This window comes from Phocoena phocoena, chromosome 2, assembly GCF_963924675.1.
Source record: "Phocoena phocoena chromosome 2, mPhoPho1.1, whole genome shotgun sequence".
NCBI lineage: Eukaryota > Metazoa > Chordata > Mammalia > Artiodactyla > Phocoenidae > Phocoena > Phocoena phocoena.
Window position 1 is genome coordinate 10,161,095 of NC_089220.1, and position 21,364 is coordinate 10,182,458.

At 46.7% G+C, this 21,364-nt stretch overlaps 1 protein-coding gene across 2 annotated transcripts; it reads left to right on the forward strand.

Annotated features, from left to right (window-relative positions):
- The first annotated feature begins 384 nt into the window (after positions 1–384).
- Positions 385–18,372, forward strand: DDX24 (DEAD-box helicase 24). 2 transcript variants are annotated; one of them, XM_065871542.1, is made up of 9 exons: positions 387–1,099; positions 8,282–8,514; positions 8,548–8,821; positions 9,895–10,048; positions 10,310–10,825; positions 12,395–12,470; positions 14,632–14,820; positions 16,214–16,343; positions 17,815–18,372. In XM_065871542.1, the coding sequence occupies exons 1-9, from the start codon at positions 496–498 to the stop codon at positions 18,087–18,089; spliced, it is 2,451 nt and encodes an 816-aa protein (XP_065727614.1). In that variant the 5' UTR covers positions 387–495; the 3' UTR covers positions 18,090–18,372. The 2 variants fall into 2 exon arrangements, with proteins under 2 accessions (XP_065727613.1, XP_065727614.1); XM_065871541.1 differs by having other exon boundaries at positions 385–1,099; positions 8,282–8,821.
- The last annotated feature ends 2,992 nt before the right edge of the window (positions 18,373–21,364 follow it).

The following is a 21,364-nucleotide window of genomic DNA, read 5'->3' on the forward strand; positions in this document are numbered from 1 at the left end:
GAGAACATTTTGGGACTTAGCTAGTAAACCCCTCCCCCCTTTTTAAAATGAGAACACTGAGGTTCAGAGAGGATTAAGCAGGACCTGCCAAGGGCACACGAGCAGTCAGTGTTGAATCTGGAATCCAAACCAGATCTAGCTCGTATGTCTTTGCTACACGTCCTGTGTCCCCTCTGTTGCAGGCCAAGCTGCCCACTGTGTGGGTACATTTCTTTCCTTCTTTGATCTTCTCTAGCTGGCAGCATCACCATTAGAGCCATCTTTGTGTCCACTTCTTTGCAGGGCCTGATACTCTATAGGCTGCTTAGAAAATATTTGTTGCCTCAGAGCCCTGTGCTTCTCAGTTGCCAATCTAGTGGAACATTTCTCTCCTTTTCAGCAACCATGAAGTTGAAAGAGAAAAAATCGAGGCCGAAGCCATCAAACTATGGCAGAATTCAGAGGAAGGGCATCAAAATTGTGGGAAAATGGAAGCAGGTGAAGATTGACCCAAATATGTTTGCAGACGGACAGATGGATGACTTGGTGTGCTTTGAGGAACTGACGGATTATCAGTTGGTCTCCTCTGCGGAGAGTTCCTCCAGTCTCTTCTCAAAGGAGGAGCCCAAGAAGAGAAAGGCACAAGCTGTTTCAGAAGGAGAGGAGGAAGGAGAGTCTACCTCCTCAAAGAAAAAGATGAAGTTGAAGAAGAGTAAAGATGTGGAAACTGAAGGAACCAGTGCCCAGAAAGTGTTTGAGGGCAAAGATACTGAGCCAGGGCCCCAGGGAGATGGCACAGTTTGTCGTGATCTAGAGGTAGGGGAGATGGCATCAGAAAGCCCGGCCCAGACGGTTCCAAAAAAGAAGAACAAGAAAGGGAAAAAAAACTCAGCGCCTTCCCAGGGTACTACTCCAAAGGTGCCCAAAAAAGCAAAGACCTGGATGCCTGAAATGCATGATCACAAGGCAGATGTATCAGCTTGGAAGGATCTCTTTGTACCCAAGCCAGTTCTCCGAGCGCTCAGCTTCCTAGGCTTCTCTGCCCCCACACCAGTCCAAGCTCTGACCTTGGCACCTGCCATTCGTGACAAACTGGACATCCTTGGGGCTGCTGAGACAGGTAAGGGCATCCTTACCTGGCGGCCAGGGCAAGATTGCTTCTGGATTGAGCTTGTGGCTGCTAACAGGCTGGTTGGCTGGGAGATGGGAATGTTGGGAGCATGACCACAAAAGCACTGTTGAGTGAAGGTTTTTAGAAGTCGGCTGGCTCTGGGTTGAAATAGGCCATGTCCTGATTGGTGCCCTAGGCAGGTCACTTTATTTCTCTGAGTCCTGCAGACCCTATTATAAAATGGAGATAGACAACTGCAGTACCTCCTTCTTTTGCTATGTGGGTTAAATATAAGTGCCTACTAAATTTCTACATTTACACAATAGTAAACTAGTAACAAAAAACAATAGTAAACTAAAATTTACACAGTACATTGTAAGTGATCTGCGAATGGTAGTTTTTTTCCAGGTCTTGAGCCTTTTCTGAATGGCTCAGAGGTAAAGTAGGGCTAATAAGATCAGCCCTCTGGAGAGGTCGATCTTCATTAGTATAAGGAAGAAGTGTCTCATTCGCAAGAGTTGTCCAAAGATAAAAAGGGCTGCGTTGGGAGTTGGTGGGTTTATTGGCATTGGAAGGATTTGAGTTTGTGTAACCATTGGGTGGATTTTGTAGGCACATTTGGGCAGGAGGTGACTATTGCGACTAGGCATTGCTTAAAGCTCCCTCATTCCTTGGGCCACCTGAGACTTTGTGAAGCAGTGACAGGTACACTCACCCTGGGGAGACTAAACTGCTGATGGGGGAAGGAGCAATACAAGCCTGGAGCTATTAGTCTAACTTGACCAGCAGTAACCAATAGAAATATCTACGTAATGTGAGCCACATAGGTAACTTAAAATTCCCTAGGAGCCATATTAAAAAAGGTTTTTAAAAAGTGAAAATTAATTTTAACAATATATTTAACCAATTACATAACATATTTCAGTACGCAGTGAAGGTAAAATTATTGAGATATTTTACATTCTTATTTTTATACTGTTTTCAGACTCTGATGTGTATTTTCAAGTTGCCGCCCATCTCAGTTTAGAGTAACCACGTTTTAAGTGCTTGTGGCGGTATGTGGCTACTGAGCTACTATATTGTATGACACAGAACTGTAACCAAAAGTGGGGTCCAGCTGCTCGCCGCTCAAAAGCCAGTAAAGAGGCCAGGTTGGTGAAAGGAAAGCTTGCTTTATTTTGGATGCCGGACATGGTGGGGGGGTGCTCCTGTCTGAAGGCCGACCCCCCCCCCCACAACCAGTGGGCAAGAGCTTTTATAGACTAGACGGAGGGAGGGGGCTACATGCAGAAACAGCACAGTCAGCTGTGACTGTCACCTTGAAGCTGGTCACTGGTGGTCTGACCAGCATCGTCTTCATTGTCTTAAGCACAGTTCATCTTCAGTTCCAGGGTCGGTTTGTTCCCATTTCCTTGAGGCCAGTTCTCGGAATGGCAGCTTATGTCACGGCTACAGTCTGGTCATCATGTAGTTAACGTCTTCCACCTGGTGGGCCTTTTATCTGTAGATACACAGAGGGTATCTACAAGACAGCTCACAGGATATGGCTCAGAATATTATCTATAGCCCTTGAGAAGGAACTAAAGGTCCTTAGCTATGCTTATTGACTAAACGTTTATTATTTAGTCTTGTCGGACTGCTTTCCTTTGCTTCTGCATTTTCTCACTTCTCTGATTAAACTTATTCTTTGGCTGAAGTTTTTCCACAGACAAAACGCAGGCAGAGGACATGGGCGGGAAGGACCATAGAGCCCTGCTCCGTTTCAGAGCTGGACCATGTGGACCAGCGGTCCGCAGCCATTTTGGCGCCAGGGACCGGTCGTGTGGAAGGCAGTGTTTCCACGGGGCGGGGGGGCGTCGTCGTCAGGATGACTGGAGTGCATTACACTTACTGTGAAGGCAGTGTTTCCGGGGGTGGGGAGGGGGGCGTCGTCGTCAGGATGACTGGAGTGCATTACACGTACTGTGCACTTTATTTCTACTGCTGTCAGTTACGTTGTAACGTATAACGAAATGATCATACAGCTCACCATAACGTGGACGGGAGGCCGAGCTCAGGGAGTAAATTGAGCGATGGGGAGCGGCTGTAAATACAGATGAAACTTCGCTGACTAGCTGGGCCGCTCACCTCCTGCTGTGCGGCCTGGTTCCTAAGGGGCCACGGACCGCTACCGGTCCGTGGCCTGGGGGTTGGGGACCCCTGATCTAGACACTTTGTGCCTTGGATTTCTGGAAGAGTGGTCGGGAAACTTGAGGTGAGGTCCTGTATAAGACTCAGGAAGATGGAAGAGGAAGGAATCCCCAGGAAAGGGGGATGGAGGTAACAGTAATAGCTTAGAACATTTATTTAACATTTAAACTACGTCACGCCCTGTGTTACATGCACGAACTCAGTTTCTGAAAACCACCCTGAGGTAGATTCCTTTATTCCATCTTACTGAAGAGGAAACTCGGCCTCACAGAGGGTAGACAGTGCCCCTAAAACTGCCCCACTGGAAAGTGGTAGTGCTTGAATAGTTCTAGGCTAGGTCTATGTGTTGCACTACTTTGGTGGGTGCAGAGAGGCCTGGAAGTCTGTTTCTGGAAGGCAGAGGAGAGATGGGAGCCACTTGGGCTAGAGATTGACATTTGGATTTATACCACAGCTCCTATCGGGCTATTTCTGTGGAATGCTGTGAATCCACAGGTCCAAGTCTCAAAGGGTTTTGGGGCTGTGGGCAAACTGCTGCCAATGCAGATAATATATCCATCACCCCCAAAAGATGTTTGGGCCCCTTAATAAATCCCTCCTTCCCTAGGCTCCCCTCCTTGTTCATCCCCAGGTAACCTCTGCTAGTCTTCTATCGCTATGAATTAGTTTGCATTTTCCAGAATTTTAAAATGGAATCATACAGTATGTACTTTGGGGAGGGGGAGTGTCTGCTCTTTCGCTCAGCACACTTTGCGGTTCAGCCATGTCACTGCAAATACCGATGGTTCATTTCTTTCTGTTGGTGAGTAGTATTCCACTGTATGGATATAGTGCAGTTTGTTCATCTTATCTGTTGATGGATAGTTCTGTTCTTTTTAGTTTTTGGCATTTACAAGTAAAACTATCATAAATATTGGCATAAAAGTCTTTGTATGGATATATGCTTTGATTTCTGTTGGGTAAATACCTAGGTGTGGAATGGCTAGGTCTTATGGTAACTGTAACTTTTTAGGAGCTTTCCAAAGTGATTGTACCACTTTACATAATCACCAGGTTATGAGACTTCAGATTGGTCCATGTCCTTGCCAGTACTTGGTGTGGTCAGTCTTTAATTTGATTTAGACTTTAAAAATGTTAGTGATATTTCCTTGTGGCTTTCATTGGTATTCCCCTAGTGACTCCTTGAGCAGCGTCTTTTCGAGTGCCTAATTGTATCCATATTATCTTCTTTGGTGGTGTCTGTTTAGTTCTTTTGCCCATGTTTTAATTGGGTTGTGGTTTTCCTATTATTGAATTCGTAATATATTCTAGGTACACCTCCTTAATCAGATGTGCATTTTTTTCTCCCAGTCTGTGGCTTATTTCTTCATTCTCTTTACAGTGTCTTTCGAAGAGCAGGAGTTATTTATTTTGATGAAGTTTAAATGATCATGTTTTCTTTTACAGATGTGCTTACCTAAGAATCCTTTGCCTAACACAAGATCACAAAGATTTTCTCCTGTACTTTCTTCTAAAAGTGTTACTAGTTTTAGGTTCTGTGTTTCAGTCTGATCCTTCCTGTGTTAACTTTTATGGGGAGAAATACAGATCAAAGGTTTTGTTTTGTTTTGCACGTGGCTATCTAATTATTCCAGCACCGTTTGTTGAAAAACTACTTTCTCCACTGAATTGCCTTTGCATCTTTTTTGAAAATCAGTGACTATATAGGTGTGGGTCTATTTCTGGAGTCTTTTCTTTTCCATTGATCTATTTGTCTATCTTTACTGTTTTCCCAATACCTCACTATGCTGGATACAGTAGCTTTAAAATCAGGTAGTATAAGTCCTCCAATTTTGTTCTTTTCAAAAGTTATTTTGGCTGTTCTAGGCCCTTGGCATTTCAAGGTGAATTTTAGAGTCAGTTTTTCAATTTCAACCAAAAAGTCAGCTGGTATTCGGATTGGGATTGCCTTGGTCATAGAGCCAACTGAGGACATGACATCTGGACAATATAGAATCTTCCAGTCCATGAATGTGGTATAGCTCTCCTTTTTTTTTTTTTTTTTTTTTTTTTGCGGTACACGGGCCTCTCACTGTTGTAGCCTCTCCGGTTGCGGAGCACAGGCTCCGGACGCAGCTCACGGACCCAGCCGCTCCGTGGCATGTGGGATCTTCACAGACCGGGGCACGAACCCGTGTCCCCTGCATCAGCAGGCGGACTCTCAACCACTGCGCCACCAGGGGAGCCCTCCATTTTTTTTAGGTCTTCAGTTTTCCTTAGCAGCGCTTTGTAGTTTTCAATGTATGCACATGTATTAGATTTATCCTTAAGTATTTCATATTTTCGATGCTTTTGTAAATGGTAATTTAAGATTTCCTATTTCTGATGCTAATAAATAGAAATCTGCATATTTGTATATTGATCTTGTATCCTGCATCTTGGTACCATCAACTAGTTTCTTGAAGATTACATAGGATTTTCTTCAAAGATGATTATTCATCCAGTCTGGATGCCTTTTGTTTATTTTTGTCTTATTTATTGCACTGGCTAAAACTCCAGTACAATTGGAATTGAAGTGGTATAGTGGACATCATTGCCTCGTTCCTGATCTTTGGGGAAAGATATTCAGTGTTTCATCATTAAGTGTGATGTTAGCAGTAGGTTTTTTCCTATTTGTCCTCTATCAGGTTGAGAAAATTCTCTTCTGTTTCTAGTTTGCAGAAGGATTTGTATCAGGAATGGTTACTGTATTTTTTTAAACGCCTTTTCTGCATATGTCGAGATACATGTTTTTTCCATTTTCAGTTTGTTGATAATGGTGATAAACTGAACTTAGTTGCAGTGTATTATTTGTACATTGTTGGATTTGATTTGCTAAAATTTTGTTGATGGTTTTTGAATTTCTGTTAATGGGATATTGGTTTGTAGTTTTGTCTTGTAATGTCTGACTGGTTTTGGAATCAGAGTAATGCAGGCCTCAGAGTGAGTTGAAGTATTCCCTTCAATTTTCTGAAAGAGTGTGTATAGAATTGGCATTTTTCTTCCTTAAGTATTTGGTAGAATTCATCTGTGCTTGCGCTTTTCTGTATAGGATGGTTTTTAATTATGAACTTAATTGCTTTACCATATTAGAAATATTTTTATTTTTTCTTGAGTGATAGTTTTCTACTTGCAGTTCAGTTAGTTTTTGTTTTGTGAATGTTGAAACTCTGTTATTAGATGCATAAATGTTTAGGACTATTGTATCCTCTAAATGAGTTCACTTTTTTCGTTAAGAAATGGCCCTCTTTTTCCCTGAAGTATTCTGTGTTCTAAAATCTCCTTTGTCAGGTTATTAATGTAGCTTTTCCAGCTTTATTTTGATTAATGTTAGCATGGTGTGTCTTTTTCCATACTTGTACTTTTGTCCTATTTATATCTTTATATTCAAAGTGAGTTTTTTATAGGCAGCATATAATTGGGTCTTGCTGTTTAATCCAACTATCTTGTCTTTTAATTGTGTTGAGGTCGTTTACATTTCATGTGATTATTGATAATGGTTGGGTTTTAATCTGTTTTGCTTTCTATTTCTCCCAGCGATTCTTTATTCCTTTGTTCCTCTTCTACCTTCTTTTGGATTGAATATTTGTGATACCATTTTATCTTTTTTATAGTCTTATTAGCTATAACTCTTTGTTATGTCCTTTTGGAGGTTGCTTTTGGGTTCGCAGATGATGTCTTCAGTATATTATACTCTACCTTCAAATGATAATATACTACTTTATATATAGTACAAGAACGTTACAAGAGTATATTTCCATTTTTTCTTTGCTTTGTGCTTTTTGTTTTATACTTTATATGTGTTAGAAATCCCCAAACACATTTTAATTATTTTTCCTTTAAATAGTCAGTTATTTTTTAAAGAAGTTTTAATAAGAAAAAGACTTTTTATATTTATCCATGTCACCGTTTCTGGTGCTCTTCATTCCTTCGTATTGATCCAGATTTTCAGCCAATATCATCTTTTCTTCTACATGAAAGACTTCCTTTAATATTTCTTGTATACCAGGTCTGCTGATGATAAATTCTTTCAGCTTTTGTATACCTACAAAAGTCTTTATTTTGCATTTTGTTTTGAAAGAGAGTTTTGCTAAGTGTAGAGTTGTAGATTGTCAGATTTTTTTCCCCAGGTCTTCAGATAAAGATGTCATTGCACTATTTTATAGCATTTGTTGTTTCTGATGAAAAGTGCTGTTTTTCTTCTCTGAAGTTTTATGAGTTTGTTTTTGCTTTCTTTTTTTTTTTTTGTTCTTGCTTATAGTACCTCGTTCCTGAGAGATGCTCATTTTCCTCTGAAAATTATCTGTGAGAGTTCTTTGAGGTCTGTGATAAAAGTTTCTTTATACAGAGATCACTTATTTGCTTCTGCTTGGGGCATTTTAATTTTGGAACCACTTTAAATTCTCAGCTTGAAGTGGTTTGTTTTGTTTGTTTGTTTTTGTCCACACAGGTGGTGTGAATACTTGGGCTCTGTATACATTCAAAGGCTAGTTTGAAAATGTTCAAGCATAGACAAAAGTTTTAAAATTTTCTCGAAAACTAAGAAAATTTTCTTTTACTCCCTCCTTCCCCGCCCGAGAAAGGTTTGGGGAAAGTATTATACAGATTTCCATTCCTTACCCTTCAATTTTGTGTTCCTTTACAACAGCAACACACACACACACACACACACACACGCACGCACAAAACTTGCCCATCTCTTTAGGGTTTCATTGTTTGGACATTGGTCTGTAGTTTATTGGTGACCTCAGCCCGCAATGCCAGTCTGTCAGACTTTTCCTCAGACTCCTAATTACAGGTGCCCTCGGGTTGCAGTGCTGTAGGGGTACCATACCTGTGTAGGGTAGAAGGAGCTTTGGATTGGTCAGGGTGGCACTTGGCTATTTCAGGGTCCCTTTTTCGGTGTAAAGGATAGAATCGGGCGAAAGTATGTACATCTGTTGATTCACACTGTTTTTGTTTGTTTTTTGTTCTGCTTCTAAGGAAGTGGGAAAACTCTTGCCTTTGCCATTCCCATGATTCATGCAGTGCTGCAGTGGCAGGTGAAGAAGCAGCCTACCCCAGCTCTAAGTAACACAGGAGCACCGCTTGGGGAGACCAGTAATGAGGCTGGAGTTGAGACGGGATCACCAGGCAGGGCTGGAACTGAGTCTGGAGCTTCGCCTGTTGAGATTGGAATTGAGGGTGAAGCACTGCCCAGTGAGGCTGGAGCGAAGGCTGGAGCACCACCCAGCCAGGCAAGAGCCAAGACTGGAGCCACAGTCTCAGACCAGGTGCTGCCCTCCTGTGATGACGAAGATGCCGGTGAAGGACCTTCTTCCCTGATCAGGGAGACGCCCATTCCCAAACAGGATGAAAACGAGGAGGAGAAGCTTGATGAAGAGCAGACTAGAAAGTTAAAACAAGAATTGGGTGGCAAAATTGCACATCCAAGGCGTCCTCTGCTTGGACTGGTTCTGACTCCCACTCGAGAGCTAGCCGTTCAAGTCAGACAACACATTGATGCTGTGGCCAAGTTTACAAGTGAGGTTTAATTCCGTTTAATAACTGTTGCCTGAAAGGATTCCAGTAGCTGGGGTGGCAGAGGTGAATCAGCTGTGCCCGCCCTCTAGAGGGAACCTTTCTCTTCTGCCAGAGAATTAAGCCTGACAGAAAACTGTTTGAGTGACACATTCTTTATTCTCCCAAGGATAACACATAGCTAATGCTATTCTAGCTGCGTAGGAACTTAGTTAACTTATTGGATACAGTAGATACTTGGGGCAGCGTTTGGCAAACCACTGTTTGGGTTTTTGTGGGTTTTTTTTTTTTTAAGTGCTGCCACGCCCACTTACTTACACGCGTCTACGGTCACTTTTGCGTCACCAGTGCAGAGTGGAATAGAGGTAGTAATTGTACAGAGACCGTTTAGCCCACAGAGCCAGAAATGTTTACTGTTGGAAAAGTTTGCTGACACTTGCCTTCGGGCATTAGAACTTAACTTTTTCAGGGAATTCTTTGGGAAAGGCTGCAGAGTCGGGGTTTCAATTTTATAGTAAAAGGAGCAGTTACTTGTCAGGCTCTGACTGTATCTTACAAGGCACTTTACTAAGCGCTTTGCTTGCGTGACCCTTTGTGTTCCTTCCATACTGGCTGCCTTGCGAAGTCCTCCACTAGAGAGGAGAAGAGAACACTAACCATCAGAGATTCAGTTTAATTGTAATTGAGGGGCATGGGCAGGAGCTCCTAGGGGAGGTGTGTCACAGCTACAAGTTACATCTTTCCCAGCACTGTGGTGCACTACTGCTCATTTTTTCCAGAGCTTTGGATGTCACCATGCCTGGGTTCAAATCCAGCCCTACTGGTGTGGTTGGAGGGGAAAGAGTAGAAAAAAATGAGGTTGGGGAAATAGTCAGGGCCTAGATCATAGAAGACCCGGTAAGCCCTCTAGCAATGGCATCAACAGGGCAGGCCAGCTCTTAGCACTCCCCTGGAGAGGGGAGCTGTGCTGGCGACTCGCTCGCAGCCTTTACTAATCTGGGGGCGCCTGTGTCAGCGTTGGAAGAAATAAGCCATCAGTCTGAATAACAGCGTCCCTTACGTTTTGTGTACCACAGGCATTAAAACTGCTATTTTGGTTGGTGGAATGTCCACACAGAAACAGCAGCGGATGCTGAACCGCCAGCCTGAGATTGTGATCGCCACTCCAGGCCGGCTGTGGGAGCTAGTTAAAGAAAAGCACCCTCATTTGAGCAACCTTCGGCAGCTCAGGTGAGAAACAGTACCTCCCCGTTTCCCCCAGCCCCTGTTCTGAAGTGGACCTGAGGTGACATGGCACAGTGTGCAATGCCTTCTCCCTGTTACAAAGTGCCATGGTGTGGCACTAGCCAGACTTGGGCCTTTAGAAAGCCGAGCATGTGTGAGGGGGGTTAGCTGAGGGCCCTGGGGGTGGTGGGGCGGTAGAGTATATGCCGTGGGGGACTCCTCTTACCTGCTGCTGACCAGGTGATGTGGGTCTGTCTGGATCTGTAGGTGCCTGGTGGTCGATGAGGCTGACCGCATGGTTGAGAAAGGCCACTTTGCTGAGCTCTCACAGCTGCTAGAGATGCTCAGTGATGCCCAGTACAACCCAAAGAGACAGACGCTTGTTTTCTCGGCCACGCTGACCCTGGTACATCAAGCTCCTGCTCGAGTCCTTCACAAGAAGCACGCTAAGAAAATCGACAGGTCTGCCAAACTTGACCTCCTCGTGCAGAAGATTGGCATGCGGGGCAAGCCCAAGGTCATCGACCTTACAAGAAAGGAGGCCACGGCAGAGACACTGACAGAGACCAAGATCCACTGTGAGACTGATGAGAAAGACTTATATCTGTACTACTTCCTGATGCAGTATCCAGGCCGCACCTTAGTGTTTGCCAACAGTATCTCCTGCATCAAACGCCTCTCTGGGCTCCTCAAAGTCCTGGATGTCATGCCGCTGACCCTACATGCCTGCATGCACCAGAAGCAGAGGCTCAGAAACCTGGAGCAGTTTGCCCATCTGGAGGAGTAAGTCAGGCCTGTCCACAGACTAGCCATTGGGTCTGTGTCGCCAGGATGGTGGGAAGCTACCTTCTCTCATGGGAGCCTTATCGTAGAAGGTAGCCTTTTTTTTTTTTTTTTTGCACAGCGTGAGGCAGGCTCACTCTCATCTAGTACATTTGGTTGCTGGTAATACCCAACAGAAACTTCTTTAGTAATGAGTAATGGTGACAATAATACCTATTGTTATTGAACACTTACCAATAGATTAAGTATTGTGCTTGCATTTTAGATACATTATTACATTCATTCACTTCTAACATCCTTGAGAAGAATAGAATCATGGTTAAGAGCACAGACTGGAAGCGGACTGCTTGAGATCACATCCTGGCTGTGTCACTTCTAGCTGGTCAGATTACTTCTTCGTGTTTCAGTTTTCTCATAATCAGTATAATAATAAAAGTTATGGCAGAGGGCTGCTCTGAGGAGTGAGTGAGTTTATGCATTTGAAGTGTTCAGAACAGTGCCTGGCATGGGGTATGAGCTTGCTAAATGTTAGCTTTAATACTTAGCCACTTGTCATTATTCTTATTTTATAGATAAAAAAAGTAAGGTCTAGAAAAGCACATAAGCCCGTGAAGCCAAAAACAGTTTACTCTCTGGCCCTTTACAGAAGAAGTTTGCTCACCTTGACTTAGACGGTGGTCTAATATTTTACAAACTTTAGTTTGTATCATATTCCACAGCCCAGAGATGCAGGAAGTGGGGACGCTGTAGGGCCTAAAATCTTTAGTCTTTAAGACGTACCTCAGGTGCTTTTGACTCCCCTCCAACTACACATACATTAAGAAACATCACCCAGTACATGTTATTAAGTGCTTGCTGTGAACCTGGCACTGTTCTAGGGGCTGGTAATAGAATAGTGAGTAGTGCAAAGTCCCTGCTCTCGTGGAGTTGACATCCCAGGGGAGGGAGGTAATAAACTGAAAAGTAAGTATGCAGTTCGTCAGGTGGTGCCGAGTGCTGAGAAGTGAAGTTGTACAGGGAGCTGTGCAGACGGTGGGTGTGTGGTCTGGGAGACTTTCCTCATAAGGTGAGATTGGAGCAGAGAGTGGAAGAAAGTAAGGAAATGTGAATATCTGAGGAAGGCCTTTATGGCCTAAGGTGCGCTAAGTGCACAGGCTGGGAGGTGAGAGCAGGTTTGGCATGTTTGAGGAAGAGCGAGGAGAGCAAGGACGCCTGTGTGGCTGGAGGGAGTTAAGTGGGAGGGTGATAGGAGATGAGGTCACCGACCTAGAGTATGGCCCCATTTAAGGCGCTTGAGGTAGTCTTTGTTATTGCAGAGTGTGGCTTGTCGATTGCGGCCAGTGAAACCCAGGTTTGGATCCTGGCTCCACTACTGAATAGCCATCTATATACCTTGGGAAGTTAATCTCTGAGCCTCAGCTTCTTTATCTGTCAAAGGGAGATGTGTAGGAGTATTGTCTCGTAGAGTGTCCGTAAGCATTGTCGTGTTTAGAGTACTCAGTTGGTGGTAAGAATTTGACTAATGACAGCCGTTAGTCGTCATTAATGAGCTTTCTCTCTCCGCCACAGTTGTGTTCTCCTGGCGACAGATGTGGCAGCCCGGGGCCTGGATATTCCTAAAGTCCAGCATGTCATCCATTACCAGGTAGGGACATCAGGGAGTTTGTAGGCATCTCCCAACATTGAGTGGGGAATTTTTAAAGCAAGGGTTGAGGGAGGGAGGAGGAGTTGTTGGTCCCAAGGTCTCATGCAACAGAGAATACCATGAGCATCTGGTGACCAACTGGCGCTGCCACTTTTGGAACACTGTGGTGAGAGTTATCCTCCAAAACCTCTCGACACTGTCTGGGGTCAAATATCAGATAGCCCCTTTCTTTTTATTTGGGCAGGCTACTTAATGTTGGCAGGTTAGAGTCTTAGTTTCTTCCATGAAATGGGCATAATAAGTTTAGCATGTAAAATGATTACCCTGCTTGTAGAGAAATAGGAGAGTGTGGTAATTAAGTCCTGCCTGGGCTTAAATCCCAGCTGTGTAACCTTGAGCAAGTTACTTAGTCTCTTTGTGCCTCAGTTTCTTCATTTGTTAAATGGCGGTTATTACAGTATCGACTTACCAGGTTCTTATTAAGGTGAAATAAGTTATTATGCGTGAGGAGTTTCGAAAGCCAGGTGGCACTTCCTAAATGTTAGACGCTGTTGATACTGACATGAGGATCAGCGCGTGTACCTGGCAAAGGTTAGCCTAGAGTGGCCGTTAGGCGTGTGGGCTCCAGAGCCAGCTTCCAGCGTTCGAATGCTTCTTGGCTGCTGCTTAGCGGGTTAGCTCTCGGCATGTTACTTAGTGTCTCTGGTTTCAGTGTTATCGTTTGTAAATTGGGAGTAATAATGCTACCTACGCCATAGGGTTATCACAATTAAATGAGCTAATGCCGACGGATCGCCTAGCGAGTGTAAGTACTCTATAAATGGGAGCTGTTCTGGCATGATTATTTCCCCTTTAAATCCTTCATGCTTTTAACCATCTCTGAGGGTGCCAATTCAGTTTAGCAAATTCTTGTTCTTCCTCTTCTGGGGACAGAGTCTGGGTCAGTCTCTAGGAAATATCCAGATGAACAAAATACCGTTGTAGCCCCTGAGAAGTATCATCCACCAGAGGACGTGAGAGGACCATGCCCATAATTTAAGGCAGGAGATACTAGAAAGTTGCAGAGTAAAATCGGAGAGAGAGAGAACTGCTAGTTTGGGAGGTTAGGAGGTTGGAAAGTGCTTTCTAAAAGATGCTTGGCATTTACGGATGGAGAGGATTTGGGCATGTAGAGGTAGAGAAGGAAGGAGAAGGAGAAAACATGGAAGGGGGCAGCTGACAGGGAGTGAGAAGAAGAGGATGTTATGTGTGTATGTATGTTAGAAGAGGAAAGTGAAGAAGGCATCATTTCCCGCACCATTACGAACCACTGATAATCGTGCTTGGAGCCCTGCATTGGAAAAGACACTGAGCCTTATCGGGGCTCCGTGGAGTAGACTGCTCTTGGTCAGTGGTGCGTGCCGTGGCTGTGGGAAGGGAGGGATTGTCGGCTGCCATGCCGCGTTATCTGTGGATAACATATCCAGTTTTTATTGGAGTAGAGGCAGTACACCCAGGCGTTGGCGTGGCCTTTGGAGCTGGGCTGCTTCATGTCGAATCCTGGCTCCGCCATGTAGCTGGTAACCTAGGGGACACTGCTTAACATCTGTGTGTTTCAGTTTCCCGGTCTATAACATGGGTAATCCTGAAAGCATCTGTTTCATGTTGTTGTTGAGGGATAAATGGGGTAGTAATACATGCAGAGTGCTTAGAATTGCCTGGCACATCGTAATTATTTAATCAGCGTTGGTTATGATTACCATCATCAATCATCCATGCAGAGTTAGTGAAGAACCATTAGAGTTTCTTTAGGTAGAGGGGTTATGATGGGCAGAGCTTTGACTCAGGAAGATGACACTGGCAGCTTTGGGTTGGGTCAGGGGGGCAGTGGCAGGACTGGAGACCAAATAAGAAGTGACTGCCATTGTCCAGTTGAATGGTCATGACGACCTGAACCAGGGCAGGGGGCACGGGAGGGCAGAGCCTGCACAGTGAATGGGCTAAACCTGGGACAGTTTGGATGTGGGACTTAGGGACAAGGGCTGGACTTAGGGACAGTGCTGGAGAGGTTTCTAACTGCCTGGCTGAGAGGGGGGAGGGTCCAGCCTTGGGTTGTTGGCCTTGAGGGGAAGAGCAGTGCTTGGTGACAGCCACGATGACCTCCCAGGTCCTCCTTTGGCAGGTCCCTCGTACCTCGGAGATTTATGTCCACCGAAGCGGTCGAACTGCTCGTGCCACCAGTGAAGGCCTCAGCCTGATGCTGGTCGGGCCTGAGGACGTGATCAACTTTAAGAAGATCTACAAAACCCTTAAGAAAGATGAGGACATCCCGCTGTTCCCTGTGCAGACAAAGTACATGGATGCAGTCAAGGTAAAAAGAAAAGTTCGAAGCCCAGTGCTAATGAGGGGAGGGATTGGGCTGCTCCCTCACTTTGCTGTGAGATTCTTGCAGTACCACCCTTGGAAACTAATTAGTAGTTCTGCCAATAGCTAAGCAGGGAGATTTGTTAAAAAAAAAAAAAAGAAATGGGTGGGGGGCACCGTGTCTGGCAGAAGGGGGAATAGGGCGAGTGGCCAGAGTGGGAGGAGTTTTCTTCATGAACCCTTCCTTCCCTCCGCCCCTGAAACCTCCACCATCACCCCCCCCCCCCCCCGCCCCCATGGACAAGGGCAGTGAGCATGGCTGTCTGGACATGCCTTTGGATGGAGGGTTGTAGGGAAGTGAGGTCAGTGTGTCGTGCTGAGGCAGAAACTAAAGGTTTGTCACATCCCTGAAGCAGATGCCTGTAATTCCTACCTTCGGGGGTTTATTTTTAACTCAATAAACATTCCCTGAGTGGGTGCTGCTTATTACGGGCTGCAGCATGTCAGGCACCAAAACAGGGTGGGTTCTCTTCCATAGAAATCCACTGGCTCGTGAGGCAGGTTGAGTCCGGCTGAAGTTCAGGTACAAATGGAGCACTGTGGACTGGTGGGTATATGGTAACATTGGTAGGAGATTTAGTTTCCTCCAAGCCTCCTGTAGGCAGAGATGTGAAGGGGTGAAGAAGGGATGGACTTCCAGGAATTGGGGGAGCAAAAAGCAAGGAATGGTTCAAGCTCTGCTGGTTCCTCTGGCTCGAAAGGACTGTTAGCTGTGCGGGGAGATAGGGTGGGAGGTGAGATGGAGCGGTGGGGAATGCAGAGGGGATTAGGAGCCACCCCGGCTTCCCGTGGCTCTTTTCCCTATATCACAAGATCTTTCCCATTTTCCTGCTGTATCCTGTCGCTGCGGTTTGAACCCAGAACCCAGGAGAAGGAGAACTGAAATGTTTTTGGCAGAGGACAGTGTGGAAGATGGGGATGGAAGTTCTGTGACAGTTCTGTGTTGTCCCTGTGAGTGAGAGCGGGGCCCTAACTGAGGGCTCTCGGGGTGCCTCCAGGTCTCAGCTCAGCTATGGAAGCCAGCTGCGGTGTCTGGGGAAACAGTTCCCTTTGGCACGTGTAGCTCCGGAGTCTGACCGAGGTGGGCTGCCAAGAAGAGGGGCTGTTCGAGCAGGTTTGGAAAGCCAGCTCTCGTGGTTCGTGTGTCCACGCTCACAAGTAGCAGTTGCCCTCTGTGCTTTAATCAGGAACCAAAGCAAATGCATTTTGATGGGCGCTGAGGTGCATCTCACTGAACACTGATCTCAAGAGCTTGTTTAAAAACACAACTTAAATGAGACTTTTCTTCCCAGAACCCTGAATCCTCTGTCAGATGAATACTTTCTGTTCGTTTCCTCTAGGAACGAATCCGTCTAGCTCGACAGATTGAGAAAGCTGAGTATCGAAACTTCCAGGCTTGTCTGCACAATTCGTGGATTGAGCAGGCGGCGGCTGCCCTTGACATTGAGCTGGAAGAAGAAATGTATAAGGGTAAGGGCAACATGGACTCGAGGAAGGGTTCATTCGGCTTCTATCTTTCGTTCTTCCCTTCAGCTTCTGTCCGTTGGAACCTCCCCACCACCATGGGTCCTATCAAAATCGGCAGGACGCCTTTTCCTTTGTGACAGGCCCTAATCTCAGATGAGCCTAAAGCCCTCAGCCTTGGTCTGCTTCTGCCATCGTTTGTGTGGAGAGGCGGTGGAGGACGGTGATGTCAGGGCAGGCTCTGTGGCCAGGCTGCATGTGATTGACTGCTGCCTCATCCCTAACTAGCTGTGTGACCGGGTCAAGTTACTTAACCTCTCTGTTGTACCTAGGCTGTCCTCATTTATAAAACGCAGGTCATAAAGTACCTGCCTACCTCATGGGGTTGCAAAGATGGCTTGAGTTAATGAGTATAAAGTGCTTATAACAGTGCCTGGCAAATAGAAAGTGTTGGGCACATTTTAAGTTATTTATTGTCACCTGTCTTCCAGGCTGACAGAGCACTTCTGTCATCATCTCATTTGCTCTTCTCCCGCCTCATGATGTAAACAGAGCAGGAATTGTTATTACATTTGGGAACTAGAGGCTCACAGAAGCGATTTGTGCAGGGAAGGAGCTCCAGCACCGGGTGTTGACTGAGCCCCTGCTCCGAACCTAGGCCAGAGACTAAGGATTCAGGGATGAATCTGTGTGGTCCTTGCTCTGGGAAAGCTCCTGACTCTAAGAAGTGGTAGAACCACATCTAGAACTAACACCAGAATTAGGTCCAGTGCTCTCTCCACCCCACAAGTGGGCAGCTCAGCTGAGGTGTTGGCATCTCGGTGCCGAAGCCAGCAAATTCAGAGGCAGGCCTAACTGCTCTCTGCTCAGCATGGAAGCCAGGAACCAAATCACTAGGCTCGATGACAGTCAGTGGTCCTCCTGGTAGCTCAGGCTTGGGGCTAGGGCTGTGATGTGAGGCCCTGGCTTCCCTTCCTGAGGCCAGGCTGGCGTGGAGCCCTCTGGCCATGTCCGCCTCTGCAGGTGCAGTTACAGTGCTGGCAGGGAGATGCAGGGGAGCTGGGCTGCATAGGTGGCTTTCACTGTCTCCTGAGGGGTTTGTAGCCGTCCAGTCACCAAATTCCAGGCAACCAGTGGGTGGGTCATAGGAAGAAAAGTGATCTTCAGGTCAGGAGACTGGGGTAGTAATCTCAATTTGGCAGCTAGCTCTGTGACCTTCGGCAAGTGACCTGGATTTCCTCAACTGTAAAATAAAGATAATTCCTGTCTTAGAGGGTTTTTTGGAGGAGTAAAGGACAGAGTGGCCCTGAGTGGTTCTCCTAAACTGTGTTGGAAGTTAGCCAACACTAGTTTCTGCAGAGAGCTTTCCTCCCCAAGAGTCCCAAAACATTTCTCATCACAAGTATTATTCATCAAGGGACACAGAATGCTCCTACAAGTCATAGTAAACATGATCTATTTTGAATTGTGTCTCAAGGAGGAAAAGTTGACCAGCAAGAAGAGCATCGGCGACAAAAGCAGACAAAAGTCCTGAAGAAGGAGCTGCGCCATTTACTCTCCCAACCGTTGTTTAAAGATGACCTGAAAACCAGGTATCCCACTCAGTCTGGCAAGCTGCCCGAGCTCATGTCCGCCCCAAGAAACGGTGAGTCCGCGCTGAGCTGCCTCTCCAAACAGAAGAAGAAGAAGAAGAAGCGGCAGCCGAAAGAGCAGCAGCAGGAACAGCCACGGCCAAGCACAAGTGCAGGCTAGCCGCCCCCCAGGTCAGTCTGCTGGTGACCGCACGTTGTGGCTGTGTCCTCTGGTCGTACGGAAAACCTTTGCACCTTTGACTTCACACCACTGTCAGCCCCAGTTACAAAACTCCCTCTTGCACACACCACCTCCCCTAGCAGGAGAGACCTCACACGGATCTGTGTTGTTTGACGGTACGAATTCTATGTATAGCAGCTTATGTATTTCTGCATTCCAGTGTTTACAGGCTTCTTGTATGGTTAACTTGATTTCCTCAATTAAAAACAGTGGTCAGAGCCAGCACGTTTTCTTGAGTTTTTAGCCAGGATATGGGGACACAGTCATAGTCCTCTGGCTGCAGGATGCACGCGGGGTGCGTCTCACTGCGCTGCATGGTGTGCATAGAGCGAGAGGCTGGTGAGCTTCGCAGATCACTGTAAAGTCATTTCTGCCTGGGTCCCCAACGTGTGTTCCCGTTTTTCTCCACAGAAGAGTCCTAACAGCTCCTTAGCTCTACCTCACAGCTGCTGTCTTGTCTTAGCCTCGCTGGGAGGTGGGCAGGGAAGAGATTGCCGGCTTCCAAGAGAACACAGCTTCCGTGACATCACAGAGCCACGTGTGGGGAAGCCAGGAGCAGTCGGCTGAGTCTGGCTGTGAGGCACCTGGGATCTGGCCCTGGCCAGTCTCTCCAGCCTCGTCTCTCTGCTTCCTTCCTCTGTGTGACAGAACTGGTTGCTGCCCACGGTCTCACGCCCCCATCCTTTTGCCCTGAGCCTTTGTCCAAGCTTTTCCTTGGCCTGTTTGCCTTTTCCTGCCCCTGAGCACTGCTGGCCCCTGAGACCCAGGAGGTGATGTGTTCCTCTCGTGAGCTCCCACAGTACCCAGGCTCACCCTCTTCACAGCACTTGCCACACTGGTCTCCGGCACCTTGCTGAGCTCCCTGCGGGCAGAAGCTGCTTATTACTCCTTGCAGCCCTTGCACTTAGATCAGGGCCTGTTGTAAATATGTGCTGAGGGAACCCGAGGCCTCCCGGAGCCACCGCAGCTGCCTCTGGGTCAGCCTGGGTGAGTAGCCACAGTCATGGGAGAAGCACTGATTTCTGCACAGCTAAGTCTGGGCTTCTAAACAGACGTTCCCTTGGCCTCATGGTTGGCAGCTGTGTTCCCTCGGTCCCTGTGGGCAACTGCAACAGGGTAGTTGGCCTAAACTCAGATTCAGGTATCACTGAGTGTTGGTTAGGTACTTTTATCTACTTCGATTGTCATTTGGTTTTCCGTCAAGGCCCTGGGGCATGAGTCTTACAGTACCCTTTTTTGCAGTTGAGAAAGCTCACTGTGAATGGCTAAGACTTGCTCAGGGTCACACGGCAGTCAAGTGGCAGAGCTGGGATAAGAACCTTGGGTATTTCCTTGTAGGCCCAAGGGAAGTTGAGAAAACTGCTTTGGTTTTAAAAGTCAGCAGTGTTGCCAGAGCCTGTCTCCCCAGTGTCACCAGTGACTGGGAGAGGAGAATGCAGAAGAAAACAGCCCTAGTCTGTGAAGCCCCTGAGTGACAGCTATCAGAGGATGGCAGGGGGGCTCTCCATTTTCCAAATGATACAGTGGAAGTATACGCAGGGTCAGGGTCCCTTAGCAGCACCTGAGCCATGAGAGGCCTGAGGACACTTGTCACAGGCCAAACAGAGCCACTAATGTCCTGTGACAGCCTGTCCTTGCCCTCTAACAGCAAATTCCTTTTTGTGGGGTAACGTGTTAAAGAGCTAGGTTTTAAAAGATAGGGCCAGCCTCCCTGACAGTTTTGCTCTCTGACCTGATGAGGTGAAGCTTTGGTGAGGCCTGTGGTTCCTTTGGCACCTCCAGCCCAGCCCAAGGACAGAATTTCCTGAGTGTATGGACCTTTCACTAAACAAGGACACTCCTACCCGTGCTAGTCCACTCACACGTACAAGCCCCATGGGACAGTAGTGTTGATTTTTGGTGCATGCCAGGTACCAACTATTAAGAAGCCAGGACGAACAGTTGTTATGGAAACCATTTTAATGCTAGGAAAATGTTTTTACCCATTGCCCGAGGAAGCTGTGGGCCTGGCCTACATCCCACGGGACAAGGGGCCCCTGGGGAACCATTTACTGAGCCACAGCCCCTGCCCCTATTTCCGCTCAGCACGGGAATGCGTTTGGTCCTTAGACTTCTTCCCTGTTTGGGAAACCACAGTGCCACTGCCAAGGTGGCGTGTTTTCCCATCTTGCAGTGTTCTGCCGCAGCCCGCTGGGAAGGAAGGGTCCATGGGGGGGAAGCATCCCACTTGTAGGGCGCTCGCTAGGCGCCAGGTCTTGCGATTGTTTTCACATGTAATCTTGTTCCACTTGAACCGATAATTCTGTGATGTGTTGTCTCCATTTCACTAATGTGGGAACTGGAACTTGGAGGTGAAGGGACTTGGCCAAGGTCACATAACTAGTTAGTGGCAAAGCTGAAGATCTGAACCCAGGCAGCGTGGCTCCAGAGCCAGTCTGTGCTTAAAGTAGGAACCAAAAGCAAGGACAGTGTTTTTTGTTGCCAGATATTCACACTGGTTTGTAAAGTTCCCTTTGGAAGGAAGGTAACACATGTGCAGTTGTAAAGACAAACTCTGAAAGCAACCTTCCTTCCAGCTTTTGGTCTGCAAAGAGAAGGCTTTGTGGGGTGGGTGAAGAATTACCCAGGGAGTGTGATTGCTGGCGTGACTGGTTGCGGTACATAAGCAGGGCAGTGTCCACGGGTGACTGGAGTTTACATTTGTTACTTAAAGCTTCTCTGAATTCTGCCACTCCTTTCCTCCATAGTGCTTTCCCTTCAGAGGCAAGATCTGAGGGCAGATGTGAAGGGAAGAGAGCAGTGGTTTGGATTTGGCCAATGGTTTTATGAAAAATGGGAGAGCAGAGAGGAAGGTCATGAAAACAGCCTGCCTCTCTTGGGCATTCTGATTCTAAACTGATAGGATCTCTCCTGGGAAGAGGGTCCCACATGGGCACTGGCAGCCTCTCCGGCCTGGAAACACAGCACAGACACACCTCGGGGGGAATTTCTCCAGCCTGTCTGCCAAAGAGAAAGCTTTGCTTCTGCGAATGCTACACAAGCTACAAATGCCGTTAAGCGGCAGCCAGTGCTGATTATACTGTGCTCGAGAGCCCAGCTGGAGGCCCGGGACCCACCTCACAACTGCTCAGAGCAGCCAAGATTCAGCTCAGTGTCCTTCAGTTTGGAAACAGGGATCGTGATACTCACAAAACAGGTAACATGCTACCCCACCC